This window comes from Haemaphysalis longicornis, unplaced genomic scaffold (genome assembly GCF_048455015.1).
Source record: "Haemaphysalis longicornis isolate Haplotype H1 unplaced genomic scaffold, Haemaphysalis longicornis Haplotype H1 scaffold_3, whole genome shotgun sequence".
In the NCBI taxonomy this organism is placed as follows: domain Eukaryota; kingdom Metazoa; phylum Arthropoda; class Arachnida; order Ixodida; family Ixodidae; genus Haemaphysalis; species Haemaphysalis longicornis.
The window spans coordinates 50,697,834-50,714,473 of NW_027526335.1; the positions used below are offsets into that span (position 1 = coordinate 50,697,834).

The 16,640-nt window shown below is 46.8% G+C and overlaps 1 protein-coding gene across 1 annotated transcript; it reads left to right on the forward strand.

The window, feature by feature from the left end:
• The first annotated feature begins 1,410 nt into the window (after positions 1 to 1,410).
• LOC144175214 (cytochrome P450 2J2-like) lies at positions 1,411 to 16,640 on the forward strand. The gene is made up of 5 exons (XM_077704317.1): positions 1,411 to 1,427; positions 5,343 to 5,458; positions 10,610 to 10,868; positions 13,449 to 13,639; positions 15,059 to 16,640. Exons 1-4 carry the CDS (start codon positions 1,411 to 1,413, stop codon positions 13,558 to 13,560), a joined length of 504 nt encoding a protein of 167 aa, XP_077560443.1. The 3' UTR covers positions 13,561 to 13,639; positions 15,059 to 16,640.

Consider the following 16,640-nt stretch of genomic DNA (forward strand, 5'->3'; position numbering starts at 1 on the left):
CAATTGTGTTACCTCGCTGCGGCCCCTTTTCGAAGGCCGATCAGTTTTTTGGGGGGTGATAGAAAAAGCCATATGAGCATGGAAAAAGCCATATGAGCATGAGCATGGATAGAAAAAGCCATATGAGCATGGAAAAAGCCATATGAGCATGGAATTCGGCGGCAGAGCCGGTCGCCCACCACCGAGCCCAACAAGGGAACGTGACATTAAAGTACACGCTAACCGTTACCCTGCCGCTATAACCCTATACATGGTACCAAGGTAGATATCCTTGCACAGGGTTAACCCTTGCCGCCAGGAAAAATGAAGAAATCAGGAAGGAAGGAGATGACAGGACAGGGGTAGGAGAGGAGATAGGAAAGTGAAAGAGTGGAGAGAAAGAGAGGAAAAGGCGACTGGCTGATTCCCCCCGGGCGGGTCAGACCAGGGGTACCGTCTGCGAGAAGCGGGGGCCAAAGTGGAGTGTTACCGCTGCTGGGGGGCCGTAAAGGTCCAAAACAACCCCAACTTTGGCTCAGCCACCAGGTTCCCCTTTTCCCCGGACACGGCAAAGCCACGCACAGCCGGGACGTGGGTTGGTCCAACCCACATGTGCTCGGGTCCGTGGTGTTGCAAGACACCAAGTGCCTACAGCAGTAGGCACCCCTGCGGAGCTCGGGACCTTGGTGGCGCTACTCACCAAAACACCTTGAGTACACAAGGTGCCCCCTGCGGGGAGAAACGACCTTCGACATTTTATTTATCGTATAGGTGGTTTAACGCGCCGATGCTACACAGGCGATGAGGCGCACAGTAGTCGAGGCCTCCCGGTTAATTTTGACCACCTCGGGATCTTTAACGTGTGGGGAAACCTCGTACACACGGGCGTTTTCATTTTTCGCCTCCATGAGGAAAGCGGCCGCCTTGATCGAGAATCGAACCCGAGTTCTTGATTTGAGCACAGCAGCAGAACGCCTTAGCCACTGAGTCACCACGACGGCTAACCTCGTCCAATTGCCTTATATCTGGTGGTTATACCCTAACAGGAACTAAAACTCAGCTTCGCTGGTCATCCCTGTCATCAACGAATCAGCGTAACCATATTTTTGTTCCGGGAATACACAGAGAGATGACGAAAAGTCCGGAGGAAAACTAAAAAGCTAGAAGCCTGACAAACGCCAATTCCTGAGAGATCATCGTAAATACAGGCGCGGAAAAAGACGTTGACGAAAAAGGAAATACACAGGACGATGACGATGACCGAGAGATCAGTCATGCAAGGCTTTTCACATGCGTATAGAGCATGATGAGCAAAAAATGCACAGAATTACCTACAGCGTAAAACACTGAATACTGAAATACTATATCACGGCAGCACCATACACCAGACATCATTTCAGAGGTGGGAACGGAGGGCTGGAGGGATAAAGCATGATAAGGAGCAAAAAGTAAGGGAGCGAGTAAGTGAGGGAATGAACTTCAAGCAATAGCAAGCGTAAACTCTGGCGCTTTCCCGTACGAAAAAATAAGAGGGAAAAAGAAAAATCAAATATCTAAAACCCAGAAATTTCAAAGTGGACCAGCATACTATGTTTTTCTTTCGCAGTGTTTCTTTTAGATGCAACACATCTCTTTAACTCGCCTTGTCCCTCCGGTGTCTTCCGGCGTCCGTAGTCCTCATTCCTCCCCCATTCTCCTCGCCGCGCCAGCTGCGCGCTAACGCCGCTTCACCGCAGCGCCCTCCCCCATTCTCCTCGCCGCGCCAGCTGCGCGCTAACGCCGCTCTCACCGCAGCGCCATCTGCTTGTTAGCGCTCGCTCCCGTCGCCGTGCCAGCTGTGCGTCAGCGCGCGTTAGCGCTCGGTTAAACATCTAACACATGCGCATGCGCTGCTCTCTCATTCCCCTCACCGTTAACGGTACATATAAATGCGGTAACTGCGCCGCTCCGCTCAGTCGTTCCGCCGCTCCGATGACATCCGATGACCACCGATGATTTGAATGGAGACTAACAGGCCTGCTATCGCGATGGTCGGCGCAACCGCAGGTAATATCATGGAAACAACAACAAATTGACACGCTAAATGGAAACAACATAACGGAAACGCAACGGAAACCCCACGATGCGTCGCATCTACCATGGTTCTCCTCGCGGGAAGATGGTGTCAATTTTCGTCTTTTTCTCTTCTTGTACATTGTTAACGCCTGATCCTTCTGGTAAGGGCTGACGGTGCAAACGCACAAGGTTAGTTGGTGCATCACACACTACAGCATAATGATTTTCGCTAGCCTGCATTTCTCGGCGCTTCCACAAGGACCTAAAGTTCAAACGTTTGTAGGGGGGTGGGGCGCGGTCCCTCGGCCCCTCCCCCTGTCAATACCAAAGAATCATGGTACAAATAAAAATGAAGGAAACTCACACTAACGCCTAAGTCTTCAAGGTAGCGAGCGAGAGAGACAGAAAAAAAATTACACCATCTTCCCGTAGGGGAACCCTGAGTAGTATGTGAAGCAGCCGTGGGGTCGACTGTAACTGTCATCAGTTTTCAGTTCGTCGTTTCCGTTGACGTTCAGCTTCGCGTGCCTTCGTTGTATCAGTAGTTTCTTGACGTAGTTTAAATAGTGAAGGACATAAGGCGCGTTTGTAGCACATGCTCCCGTCTCGGTTTGTAGCGCAGTGGGAAGAGCGCCACGTACCTCCCGTTGCGGCCAGAGAGTCGTGGGATCGAAACCGGGTGCCGCCTAACTTTTTCTTTTTATAGTGGACTGCGTTGACGTCAACCCAAAAGCTGACGGGGCTGAAGAGACGCGCATGCGCAGTAACGTGCGGACAACGACAACGAGGGAAGGAGGGGCACAGCCCCGAGCATGATATGCTTCGCATCTAAAACATCTTTAATTTCGAGCTCAGTGGTGAAGCTGTACGCAATCTTCACGACCATAGCGAATGTTTTAGTCCACGATTGTAGTCGATTTGCTTCTTCTGCGCTGGCGGAACGACCTTTACTCTCTCTTTGTTGCAAAAGCATGAGCTTCCTTCCTCATTTTTGGAAGTGGCAATCACTGGACATCACCTTGGACGGGCGATCGCTATGACGTGCTTTTCTCGTTCCAAGCAAGTGTTGCCACGATTACGGCGAACACTGGAGTTTGTTTGTTTGTTTGTTTTTGCAAATCTTGGCCAATCTCATTAAGTCGGTATACTTGGCTTGACAAACATGCCCCGAGGACGCTGGGCCATCGTCGCGAGGCGCGCACACGTGAGCGCTCAGCGTTTTCATGGTTTTTTAACTCGCGCGCCGTCGCAACAATTTTTCCCAAACTCCCTAACTGAGTATCATTGGCTTGAAAAACTCGCTCCGGGGACGATCGGCGGTCCTCACGAGCGCACGCACCCACGAGCGTTCGGCATTTTTTCGCTTTTGCTAACTGCCGGGCGGCCGCCGCGAGGCCCGCATACACGTTTGCGCGCACGGCAATTTCTTGGTATTTTTAACTACGGACACAAAAAATTACGATTTGCTAAACAGCTTCACTGTTGAAACGACATTTAGTTACGTACGTCAACTAAAATATGTAGCACACCAAAAAGCAGAACAGTATGTTGCCCACGCTTGTCCAGAGACATGCGATTCGAGAGGTCAAATGAACTGAAGGTCTTCTTGATTAAGTAACGTTTCAAGATTTTCTGGCCTAGCTATGAGGACATCCATGAGAGACCAACTTCATTCAAAATTCTCGGAACTTCCCAGTTTACATGTGGTGAAGTATGGCTTCACCTCCACCTACTTCACCTTCGATGCTTCTTCACTTACAATGGCGTCTATAAAACAACAAAGCGCCCTCTGAGCGAAATTGCGGATAACGTAAAATTCATTGCTCCTCGTACGAAAGTTTAAGTAGTAAGTGTGGGCATCTCGTATTAGACGGCGTTTTGAGAACACAGGGCTTTTTCGTAGGTACAGAACTCCAGTACTGCTGTTCTGTAGTCCACTAGCAACAGATTTCAGTTCCCAAACGATGCGTTCGGTATTAATTTCCCCAACGTGAGCTGTGTATTTTGCATTTGGGCAAGTACACTTCTTCCTAGTACAACAAAATAAATTAGGATATCAGAACGGTCCGCATGCGTCAGTTATGACAAAACCATGTTGAAAAGAGTGGCATCCGTGGTGCCTGAGAAACGTGTATAGACAGCGCACACAGTATAGTGGTCGACCAGCAAGCACGGTGTTTCCAGCCGGGGACTAGCCCTAGAAGCGTGACACACCGATGCACCACTGCGCATGTGCGAGATAGAGCTTCCCTGGATTGTCGGTAAGCTGCTATGCTAGGATCAAATGACACTCGCACCAGTTTTTTCGAAGTCGTGAACTTACCATTGCGCGCTTTATGCTGTGGGTTGAGCAGCGTGTTGGGCATCCAAAGCCGTTAATATCCACGTTCTGCCTTGGTGCAGAGCACTTTGATTTGATTGATTTGTGGGGTTTAACGCACCGACGCAACGCAGGCGATGAGGCGCGCCGTAGTGGAGGGCTCCGGATTAATTTTGACCACCTGGGGATCTTTATCGTGCGCCGAAATCTCGTACACACGGGCGTTTTTGCTTTTCGCCTCCATCAGAAAAGCGGCCGCCGCGGCCGGGAATCGAACCCGCGACCTTGTGCTCAGCAGCGCAACGCCTTAGCCACTGAGCCACCGCGGCAGAGCACTTTAGGGCCGGGCCTTGTCATCGTAGCTCGCTCGCTGGACCGAAGTAGAGCCGGCGTTCCGTCATAGCGCCTGTCGTCGCGGCGTAACCCAGAGGCTTCGAGAGCCAAGCGGTTTATATGTATAGTCATAAGCGTTCTAAACTGGTGAACCGCTGGCGCTTGTCATACATCTCACCGTTTTTTGGCGCAAAGGAAACTGTAGGTATCTTTGGGGCAAAATATGCGTAATTAACCGGCAGCCCCGCATTCATCTAGTTAGGAAAGCTCGTTGGGTTGGTTTTTACGATAGCAAGCGGAAAAAAAGTGGCAGTGAAACGCCGGCACGTACGGGAGGAAAAGCAAACACAAAAAGAGCCGAACTCCCGCTGGTGCAGTTTGAAATTCGAGAAATTTGAGAAAGGCGAGAAATTTGATTTGCATGGGGTGGCAGCAGTGTGCGGATTGCGGCGCTACAGCCCATTATGATGAATTACTGCTCCGCACTTCCGACATCTTTCACATTGAGTGGAACGGCTTTAATTTCTTCTTGGGGCCATTCTTGATACAAAATTTCCGCCTATGTACCATCAACGGCCTCGTATTCTTTCAATTCGTTGCATGCGTGCGAAGCCCCAGTTTTGTGACCGTGCATCTCTGTGGCATTCCGTTGCAGGGGACAAGTCGAGGAGCACAAGAAAACCATGGATGAGCATTTCAACCGCGACTTCATCCACGGATACCTAAAGAAGATCAAAGAGCACGAAAATGATCCAACTTCAAACTTCTTGCGTAAGCACAATGTTTATAGTCAGTGTCAGTGCTTCAATTCATGCCTCACAACGTTTTTATAACTGCCTCAGTTCCCACTAAATTAAGCGCTTATGCATAATGTATAAAAACCACCCACAAACGACTGTTATATTGCATAGATTATCCTACTACAAATTCAAATTTGAATACTTCTTTTGCGTGCCGAAGCTACACGTGGGCTAAGAGGCGTTTCAGTTAGACCATCTGACGATCTGTAAGAAGCGCCAAGGGAGAGTATTTACCCAATGCCCAATTGAGATTTGGCGTTTTTCCGTTATATCCACTTGGTTTGCGAAACTCGGTGATCTTATGCCTGGGCAGCTTTTTTTTACATGGCCTCTGCTTATTCTGCAGGTAAGAGCCCAGCTCCCCTGTTAAAAACGGTGTGACAAAGAAAATGCACATAACTTAAGCTTTCTGCAAAGTAAGGCCTCGTACGAAGAAAATGGAGGCTTACGACGAATTAAGCGAACCGTAATGAGCACAATATCTTCTCGGGAACTGGATGAACGTGCCCCACATTACAGATATCTGCATATCGCTCAAGCAAGAGGACTAGCGCTTATCAGTGCCAAAGGAGCCATGAAGCGCCTGTGGCGCCTCTGTGCATATGGCTGTCAGAATTTCTCGCTACACAGTCATAAATAAGTACAAAAGATTCCTGCTGGGAATTTTTCTCGATATCAACTAGAACAAGTATTCCACTTTTTGTTCGTTTGAACGAAAACTACCGTAACCAAGCACATGGTGTAATTTTTTAACATTGCTGCTTACTACCATGCACATTTCAAGAATTGGTGATTGCTATGCTTGAATACACACTAATAACTTATTCCGTCTTCGCAAGTTTCTGTAAAAAAATAATAAATTGACGCCAGTAACTTTGCCGAAATTCAACTTGCCTTTGCACGCAACTTTTTTGTTTTCATATCCCCTCGATCCACGTTTTGCCCGTCGCTAAACAGATTGATGGTTGGGTGAACTCCTGCGAACTACGCAAAATGAGATCGGTAACGCTTTTCGTCGGGAAGTTCAAAACAGCGCCGCATGTAAACAGCCCCAAATGCCACGTGACGATGCAGATGAACCATACAGAAATTTGCTAAAACAGTGCAATCTCAAAAAAACGGAACACGAAGGGAACAGGAACGCCTGTTCATAATTAGCCCTACACAGTGAGAGTAGGCACACTTGGTCTGTGTTAAATGCTGCCAAAGGTGCTGTTTCCACCATGCTCGTAGCTTCAGGATCTTGTTTGAGTTACATTTTCCTGTTTCTATTTGCCGCGCTTACACTGTGTACTTTCAACCAGCAGCAACACACGAGTAGCAAGCCACAATATGCTGCCGCAAATGGGCTTTGCTTCTCAGGGCGGCGTTAGCAGATGGATTGCCTTCACAGCGTAAACACATTCCAGAGCAGACGTGTGTTACACGCTGCGTAGAAGAGAAAAACAAACTTTTCGGCCGTGCCCAAAATCGATGGGAGCTAAAAAGTGTTTTCGTAGCTCCTAAAACAAAATCACTCTTCCAAAGCCCCGTTGACACCGAGGATTGCAGTTGTAAGAAAGAAAAAAAGAGCCCCGAGGCCCCAACATTCCAAACATACATTCCTTGTTGAGGGCGCACTGCCTTTCTAAGTCAATGCCCCGGTATATTCGTGTTATCCTGTCTGTGTCAGTGCTGCGATTATGTGTATTTTTATACAAGAGCCTTTAGCTGCAATGCCGTGGCCTTCATGTCCTTGCGCTTTCGGTACCGCCTTGCGGTCCGCACGGTTTTTCTCGGCTGTCGAAAAGGCCCAGGCTCTCAATGGTTTTGCTAGCTAAGACCAGATCTAAATGCATGCGTGCATGCATGCGTGCGTGCGTGCATGCGTGCGTGCATGCGTGCGTGCGTGCATGCGTGCGTGCATGCGTGCGTGCGTGCGTGCGCATGCGTGCGCATGCGTGCGCGCGTGCATGCGCGCGCGCGCATGCACGCGTGTGTGTGTGTGTGTGGTTGGTTGCGTGCGTGCGTGCGTGCGTGCGCGTGTGCGTGCGTGCGTGCGCGTGTGCGTGTGCGCGTGCGTGTGCGCGTGCGTGTGCGCGTGCGTGTGCGCGTGCGTGTGCGCGTGCGTGTGTGTGTGTGTGTGTGTGTGTGTGTGTGTGTGTGTGTGTGTGTGTGTGTGTGTGTGTGTGTGTGTGTACGTGTGTGTGTGTGTGTGTGTACGTGTGTACGTGTGTATGCAGCAAGCGTACGTATGTATGCAGTACGTATGTATGTAGGCAAGCGTGGCAGGGGGCGGCAGAAAGTTAGATGGGCAGATGAGATCAAGAAGTTTGCGGTGATAAATTGGTCACAGTTGGCACAGGACCGAGGTAATTGAAGAAAAATGGGAGAGGCCTTTGCCCTGCAGTGGGCGTAGATAGGCTGATGATGATGATGATGATGATGTATGTATGTATGCATGTATGTATGTATGTATGTATGTATGTATGTGTGTGTATGTATGTATGTATGTATGTATGTATGTATGTATGTATGTATGTATGTATGTATGAATGTATGTATGTATGTAAGCATGAATGCATGTGTGTATGTATGAATGCATCCATATATGTGTGTTGTACGTACGTATTCACTTATATGTGTGTAAGCTGCAGATGTATGGCACGGTTGCACCCAACCGCCGGATAAACACTGCTACAGGAGGGTACCAGTGGTGATCGGTAATAGGTGTATGTCAAAGGTGATGTACAGTGAAGGCACTTCTTGGAGCTTTCATGGTGAAATTTCTTTGCTCTCTCTCGCTCTTCCCACACCGTACCTCGCGGCAAATCCTCTTCATCAGAACAGCATCTGGCAGCCTTGGTGTAGTACTCTGCCATAACAAGAACTTTCATCGCTTGTCTAGCAATCTATGGGAGAGACCTCCGTCCTGCAGGGGGGCACAGGCTCCTGGTGATGCCCAATCTGGAATATCTGAGAGCTCCAGATATTCGCTGAAAAGACACCATGGGCTATGTCTACAGTTATTACCTACAAGTAAAAAGTTAATCAGCACGGGCTGGGTATGGGTGTGCCTTCTCTGAGTGGGCGGACCTCATAGTCAAACATCTCAATAAACCGGAACTCTCTGTACCATGCGACGCAGTTCTGTGTGAAAACATCAAAGGAAAAATGCGCTTTTTTAATATTTATTGGCCATATTTCCGAAAATTCGTAGCCCGTAGACGCCGCACGTAAGAGCTGCGCGTAGCTCAGCCCCTAAGCACGGTCTGCCGCGATTGGTAAGTCAACGGGCTAATGCCACAGGTACACGACACCAAATGCACCTGCTAACCGCACAGCCAGTAAAAACCACCCGAAAGCACGGCATGAATGCGTGCCAGTAAGAGCTCTGTAATGGCTACTTCGGGCTGTTGGCGGACCACATTCTGCCACCCGCCGTAACAGCCAGTATGGGCGCCACCGGTAAGAGCTGCGAGTAAAAAGGGCAGCCAGGCCGACCTTTCGGGTTATGTCTGTGCGGAGTGGCGATAGCCAAAAAACACTTCTAGCTAGTGACTGAAATAGTTGTCCTAGTAACGCCAGAAAGTGAAAATTTGTGAACGCAAGCATCCTTAACGACAAACCAATTTTGCCATTGCAGTGTAGTATTCTGCCGTGAAAACACAGATCGCTTGTCTTTAACATTTGTATTTCTCAAGGACAGCAACAAGCAGCGCGAGCGTTGTACTCTACAGCAGCGAGAAGAATATTCTTTTGTCTTTCAAATTGGTGAAAGAGGTTGTGAAGGAAAAGTATTTAATTATTTACGAGCCATGAAGAAGGCCGTTTAAGCATCCGTGTGCCATGGACGTCAGATTTTCGATCAACATAGCTAACGCATCAAATGTTTGGAGCTTCCTACGCCCCGCAACCACTTTACCTATTAGGCTGTCTGATTTTGAGAACTACAGCTCTTCTCAGAAATCCTGTGGTTCTTCAATGCGTGCGGAAATTTCGTGCACATTGAATCATGCACATTGCATCATGTTTGCATTTCACCTTCCATGAAGAATGAAACAGCCGTGGTCAGGAATTAAACATATTGCCTGTATAGCCGTATGCTTTCATCGGTACGTATACAATAAGATTATACAGCACAAGCTGTAACGAAGTAGTGCGACCGAATGATGCTGTCCTGGATAATGATGCTGATATTAAAGTGCTGCGCACAGCCGAGAAGCTGCCCCGGATGGTACATGGTAGTCGACGGGCGCTGCTGCGCATGTGCAAACGTTTCAGAATATATAAGAAAGACTAATTATTTACCTTCAAATACATTGCTGCAACCTTTAATGCACCACTGATGTTTACGTGGCACACGTAGGCGTCGCTAGTCTGAAATCGAATCTTGCTGTCCCCTTCCGCATCCGGGGTCATCTAGAAGTGTAGACTATGCAGTATAAAGTGACAATTGGTGAAATAAATAACATCAAAGAATAATGCGAAGCCTCTGCTTCAGAACTGGTTTCAATCATAATAAGGTACATCCGTCATCCCTCGTGCACTCAATCCCAGAAGGAAGAGCAAGCAAGGCAGATAACCAGAAAGGAGCATATGTGGTATTTTCGGTAATTAAAAAACAACCTCTTGAAACCCTGAGGTCGGCATGAGACAGTTCTTCACAAACCGGCACCAGATGCGCGTTATCTGTCTTGCTTATCTGACGGAACAGCAGCATATAAAGTTATGTCTGCATCACACGTAGACAACCTTTGACAATCTGACGTGCCACAACATTCTGTAATGAATATGGATCTTTTCTCGTTAGCGGTATTATGTCAGCGACCTGGTCATAGTGTCATATCTCGAACTTGTTTTTGAGAGAAACAACAGCCCCAAGCTTGAATCATCGTACGCCGCTACGACCAATTCCAATTCAAGCAAGGCTTCATTTCGCTTCAAGCCGATGGAGGTGGGGTTTAACACCTTGTGTTCTGCGAGCCAATGTTCGTCGCCGTCGAGGTGTTGCCAGGGCATGGTCGTAACGGTGACGCCGTTATGACCATGCTTACGTAGCGAAAATGCACAACAGGGCACACGAGGTTAGATAAAGCCAGATAGAAAGATATAATGCAATCGTACACTTCATCTTATACAGCACGGTTTATCATGGGCAACGTGCTGAGCTTCTTCATCGCCGGCTCGAACACGGTGGCCGTGACGATCCACTGGCACATGCTGAACTTCGCCAACAACGCGGACACGCTTCAGGCTCGAGTGCAGCAGGAGATCGACGAGGTAGTGGGCCGCGAACGACAGCCCACATGGGAGGACCGCAACAAGATGCCCTTCACGATGGCCTGCATCTGGGAGATCTACCGTTGGAAGACCGTCTCGCCGCTCGGCGTGCCCAGGGGGTGAGTTGTCACGCGGCAATGTTTGTTAGGCTAGGCTTCCTAGCCTGTCGCAAGTGTGCCAGAGGTACAGTAATTATCGCCATGAGGGACACCTGTCCACTTAACTTTGATCACCCTGTATTTCATTTTGCCATTCATAGTCAAATCATTGCACTTTACACCTGCTGCCAGCGGAAATCCGCTCTGCGCCCGAGGTTTCAATGCGACACTTTGTGTGCAGTGACACGACGTCTCAGACACCTCCCCCCCTTCCCTTTCACATGTTCACTGCTAGGGACTTATGGAGTGGTTCCTCTCTAGACACCACAGCACTGGTCCATAACCCTCGCTAAATTTCTCTCCTCGGAAGAGTGCAGTCCTAGCTTTGCAAGGTACGCCAAATTTATATTGCCAATCAAGGGACCATTGGCTAATACTATAAGTGCAGCCATCAGAGGGCGCTCGGATTCCTTTCTTCTGCTTGCACTATGCGTTCAATTCCTTGGCATTTCTGGCCTCTTCCACTTTCTCTTTGTCAAGGCACAAGCGTGCGCACTTACCTGGAACGGCACATCCCATCTCTTTCTTGCCAGCGCAGCTCGTCGCCGTTCAGTTCAAAGCTTTTTGAAGTGGCCGGAACTTCAATTAGGCTTTACTGCGCCTCACCAAAGCACGCAATATCCACCGGTTTGGCCTTCTCTAATGAGATCGGCGCAAGTTCTCTCCCTCAACTCCTCTGTTCACCGCATACCCCATTTCCCTCAATAAAGAACATTCTACTGAGGTCATAAGAGCGTCGGTATGCCGTGCAGCACTCGTAAATATGGAGATGCAACCTTGGTGAGCCAGTTCGCGCCCTTGTTTCAAGTTTAGATGCGCATTCCATCCCCATGTCAGATTATTTCGGACTGCGCCAAGTGGCGTGAGGAGTAAGAAACGGCGAAACATTGTTTTATATTTTAAGTGGTCTTGAAGTCTAAAAACACGCGTGCTTGCATCAGTATAGTAAGAGGCCGATATGCCACGACACAGCCCTGTATGTTATAGGTAGGAACTGTCTCATAATAAGAAAAAGAAGGGTAAAATGTTCTTTTTTTTTTCAGTGTAAGTTTGTCTGTGGTGTCAGTATCCATAGGTTCCGTCTCTACCGCCAAATTCCTGCGCTGCGCTGAACTGACGAGCAAAGGTGTAAAGTTAGGTCACTTGTGATCTCAACATCCCCGACGTCACTTATAGTAGTGCCGTCACGGCTATTACATAACGTCTGCAGCTACATAATCGTTTTAATATCTGTAATGTACAACCGGGAACCGTTCGCCTTTGAGACGTCCTCGCTATTGCCTTGAAACGACCCGCTTATCTGCTCTACCTAGCGCCCGCGTGAAAAACAGGCGCGCGGGAAATATAGCATACCAAAGGCCTGAAAGGAGATGTGTTTGATGCTATTTTATAGTAAACATACTAGCGCTAAACTGAACATAGATGAGGCAAATACGTTTACACTGCAGGCAAAGGAAGCATGCACTGCCAACTGTTTTTAATGATGCAAGACGCGCTTGCTCAGCAGTATTTCCGCACACCACAGTACTGTTCATATCAGCAGTACGAAAGCATTTCACGTAAGTAAAATGACTCCATTAGAGCACAATGTATTTAATTGTCAGGAGCTGAGTTAGCCTTGCAATATGCAGGCTAATGGGCTCTCCAGGAGGTACGTTGTTTAGTCTTGGGGATTTAGTGTTCTTTAGAAAAATATATTCCCGTGGTCACCTGCTTGATTTTGTATGCATCTAAACATCGGGGTTTTCTTCTAGAAAATGATGGGCGTGCCCGGTTTACGAGTCTTCCATTAAAATTCATTGGTCCCGTCTGCCTCTTGCTTAGCACCGCAATGTTTGCCACGAGAGCTTCATAAACAGTTCGGATGTTTTGACCTTTTCTCAGTTTCAAACTCATGGACTTCTATGAGAAAAGGAATTGTCGTAAAAACCACTACAAGTTACTTAACACACTTTTAATCGCGTTTAGTTACTCAGAATACCCTGTGACCTGTCTTAGTAGTGCCTCATTAAAAAGTCGTGGGTAATTAGCAATCGCAATCGTTACGCGACTGACGTAATGACACTGATTTTTGCGCAGTTGCAGGGACCGCTTTGAGAACAGGAACAGGAACGTACGACGAGTTTTAAGGCGATTCTTTTGAAATAAACTGATGTCACGCTTGTTTCAGAGGAAAAAACTATAACCCTGTCTAGTTTTGCTACTTCTGTTATTACACTGGCATAAAAAGAGAATTTTGAAAATATGGTAATTTACATTCTGTATACAGGACACCCAGAAAACCATGGAAATTCATCCATTACAAATCGTTCACAATTTTGACCATTCTTAGCTGTTACGCCAAAACCCGCAGTGCACAAACCAAATGCGGTGCAACACGTTTTCACGTTTTCAGCATGTTTGGCGCTAAGTAACAGCAATACTGCGGCTGCGAGGGATGTAAACAGCCGGTATAGGCCGAGTTGTTCTCCCTCTTTACTGTCCCTTGAACAACTATTTTCACGAGAGATTGACGAAGCGTTCTTGCATTAATGATTCCAGAGCTGGCGAGGATACCGTTTTCGACGACTATTACATACCTAAAGGAACTACGATCATCCCGAACGTCTGGGCAGTGCACAACGATCCGACGCTATGGGAGGAGCCATCGTAGTTTGATCCGACTCGGTTCATGAATAAAGACGGAACGCTCATCCAGCCCAAGCCCGAGTACCTGATTCCTTTCTCCATCGGTGAGACGACACTTGAATTCTATAAAAGGGGGCTCAGTATAGCGTACGTCGCATAGCCTAACGAAAGCCCTCGTATATAAGCGAGAAAATATTTTATTTCATTCGACCTTACATGCTGTAGTAATTTCTCCGTTAATTCGCCTATTCAAGGAATCGGTAAGTGTCCAGGATGCTGACAGACGTGGTCGTTGTTCTTACTTACATACACCTATAAATGTTCCTTCTGAAGAAATTAAAACAAAAGTCCGCGAATGTCAGGCGAATTTAGCACAAAATGTATTTAGGAGTCTGAATGAGTTCTCTGATTTATAATGACTTCATAACGCACAAACCACTTGACAAGGCATCACGCAGTAGTCTTTACCATTTACTATAATCTCTTAAATTCATCTGTAACGGTGATTATGTCATGTGTCAGGGTACAACTAGACATCTAAGCTATTCATTACACTCCGCTCTTCGAGATTTAAAGCACCAATCTCGCCATCCAATGATGCTCAACAAAAAGAGAAACTCGTTATTACAGAGAAAGATAGCAACCATTTAGAGAGAGAGAGAGAGAGAGAGAGAGAGAGAGAATAGTCTTTAATGATACTGGTGAGGTTAGCCTGGCCAAGGCGCCTAGCTTGCTACACCAGATGTATAAAAAAATGAAATCGATGAAGAGATGATGATAATGACTGTGATGAAGATGACGCGCTCATTAAGAGAGTCCTGTTTAAAAAGTCTGATCAAGTCCTGTGCTTCGCAGGAAAGACAGTAGAGCTTTTGTCGCTCGAGATGCTCGTTTAACCATTTAGCCTCACCTTATCTCAATCTGGTCATGAATTTCAAAACTGGTGACAAAAAGTGGCCATAATAACCAAGCTCTACGCCAACTTAACAATCATAGGCTTTCAATTTTAAAAAAATAACGTCATATAGCTTTGGAAATGGCAGTTTATCAAAGGAAAGCATGAAACGTAAACAAGTTATGTCAATGCAGTATAGGTATTCTCCCACCAAAAAAAACGGCGTAGAAACGTTGGCCTGTTCTTGTGAAGTACATGGACGGGGAACGAGAAGTTCTGTACACCATGCTTCCTTGTGTAGTGTAGCAGTGAGTCCCTCTCTAACCAAGGAATGTGACGAGACCTTCAGAAACTTTCATTATTGTACTCTCGATATGAGTAGGCCAGGTAACTTTAAGACCCCCCAGTAGCAAAGCGATTATGACCAGCCCAGTACAGAACAGCGAATTTTGTCCGAAATGTTTCTTCAAAAGACACCTTCGTTCATAAAACCATAAACGTTCATTCCGATTGGAAGGCCGATGTTGTTTCGTAGGTCCAGAACCTACATCTAGAACCTATATCTAAAACCTAAAAAATGCATCCCAATTATTTTGATCCCTCTATATTGTTCTTTCATTTTTTCTAGGAAAACTGATGTGCCCCGGCGAGATTTTGGCCTCTGTTGAGATCTTCCTGTACATCACGTGCCTCCTTCAGAAGTACCGTATTCTGCCTGAAGAAGGGAAGATTCATGACCTCAATGACATCGACATTCCCTTGGTGGCCCTCAATCACCACAGGCTCACGTTCACGCCGCGATGACCAGCTCCTAATAGTTTGTACATGCAGAACACACCTTTATTACATTTTTGTAGGTGTAAAATAGGTGAATTATATTTCTATTCGACCTCAATGACATCGACATTCCCTTGGTGGCCCTCAATCACCACAGGCTCACGTTCACGCCGCGATGACCAGCTCCTAATAGTTTGTACATGCAGAACACACCTTTATTACGTTTTTGTAGGTGTAAAATAGGTGAATTATATTTCTATTCGAACATTTTGTCTAACCTGCTCGGGGAGGTTGTGTAGGCATTCAAATACGGACACCACAAAATTCCATGTCCAATCACCTTGAACTACGCACATGATGCAGTATTTTCGGTAAGTATAAAAAACATGTTCATTAATGTTGAACTAAAAAACACAGAAGACTATTTACGTTTCTGAATGTTTTATTGACAAATGACAAATGTGCTGTGAAGGTTAATTAACAGGTACGCAATATTACAACACAATGCATTCCGCGAATAAGCGCGTGCAGACTAAAAATATATCCTTCGAAATAAATGTAGGCACGCAGCGACAGATATCATTTATCTACAACTTGGAGCTCAATGTTTTACCACACAAACCTCCCCTTTTGTATCATTTTTGGGCACAAACGATATTATTCTGTTGTAATATTTCGATAGCATCAGCAACAGTCGCCTATTAAAAATTTTAAAAAATTATAGAACTTTTACAGTCATATCTTCTTGCAGTTTTAGTGCATTTCGTGTACCTCTGTCCACACGAGTGTGTGTACGGTGTGCGCTTGTGTCAGAGTATACGCATGCACAGTCATACTAAAATGAATGGTACAAGCTGGTAGGGTGTAGTGGCAGGCTCACAAGAGGCCTGGGCTGTTGTTGAGCGCATACCGGAAACAAACTACAGCGGCAGTATCGAGTCGGTATTTTCACAAAGCGTTCACAAGCGTGCATGTAAAAGTAATGCTAAATGTTGCCCCGTTATCCCGCGCTTATTAATTTTCTGAACTTACTTTGTTTCCGGAATAGTAATGCCAAAATATCGCATCCTCAACTAACTTAACCTAAACAAAACTCATCATTATCTCTGTATGGGAAGTTTTAATTGACAAACAGCACAATCGAATAAATGAATGAACGAATGAACGAATTTTCCGGAGGAAGGAGCCAAGATGGCATGTCGCGAAAAAAACAAAGGGGTTAGTCGACGAGATTTATGGGAAATGCCCAAAGGGGAGTAAGTTTCTGCGAAGACAAATTTGACATGCATCTGAACTGCAGCCGTACAGCTACCAATGAAAGCTATACAGCTTTCTCAGAAACTTCGCAGTGGAAGAACAATTCATCCTGGTCCAGCACTTGCAAGGCCTCTGGTCAATGATATGCACGAAAACTGACCCCCTGGTGCCTTGCT

What these genes read in the sequence shown, in the direction of transcription:
- LOC144175214 (XM_077704317.1), top strand. An exon ending in TCCAACTTCAAACTTCTTGC is followed by an intron (nt 5,459 to 10,609) that starts GTAAGCACAATG and finishes CATCTTATACAG; the next exon opens with CACGGTTTATCATGGGCAAC. An exon ending in CCGCTCGGCGTGCCCAGGGG is followed by an intron (nt 10,869 to 13,448) that starts GTGAGTTGTCAC and finishes TAATGATTCCAG; the next exon opens with AGCTGGCGAGGATACCGTTT.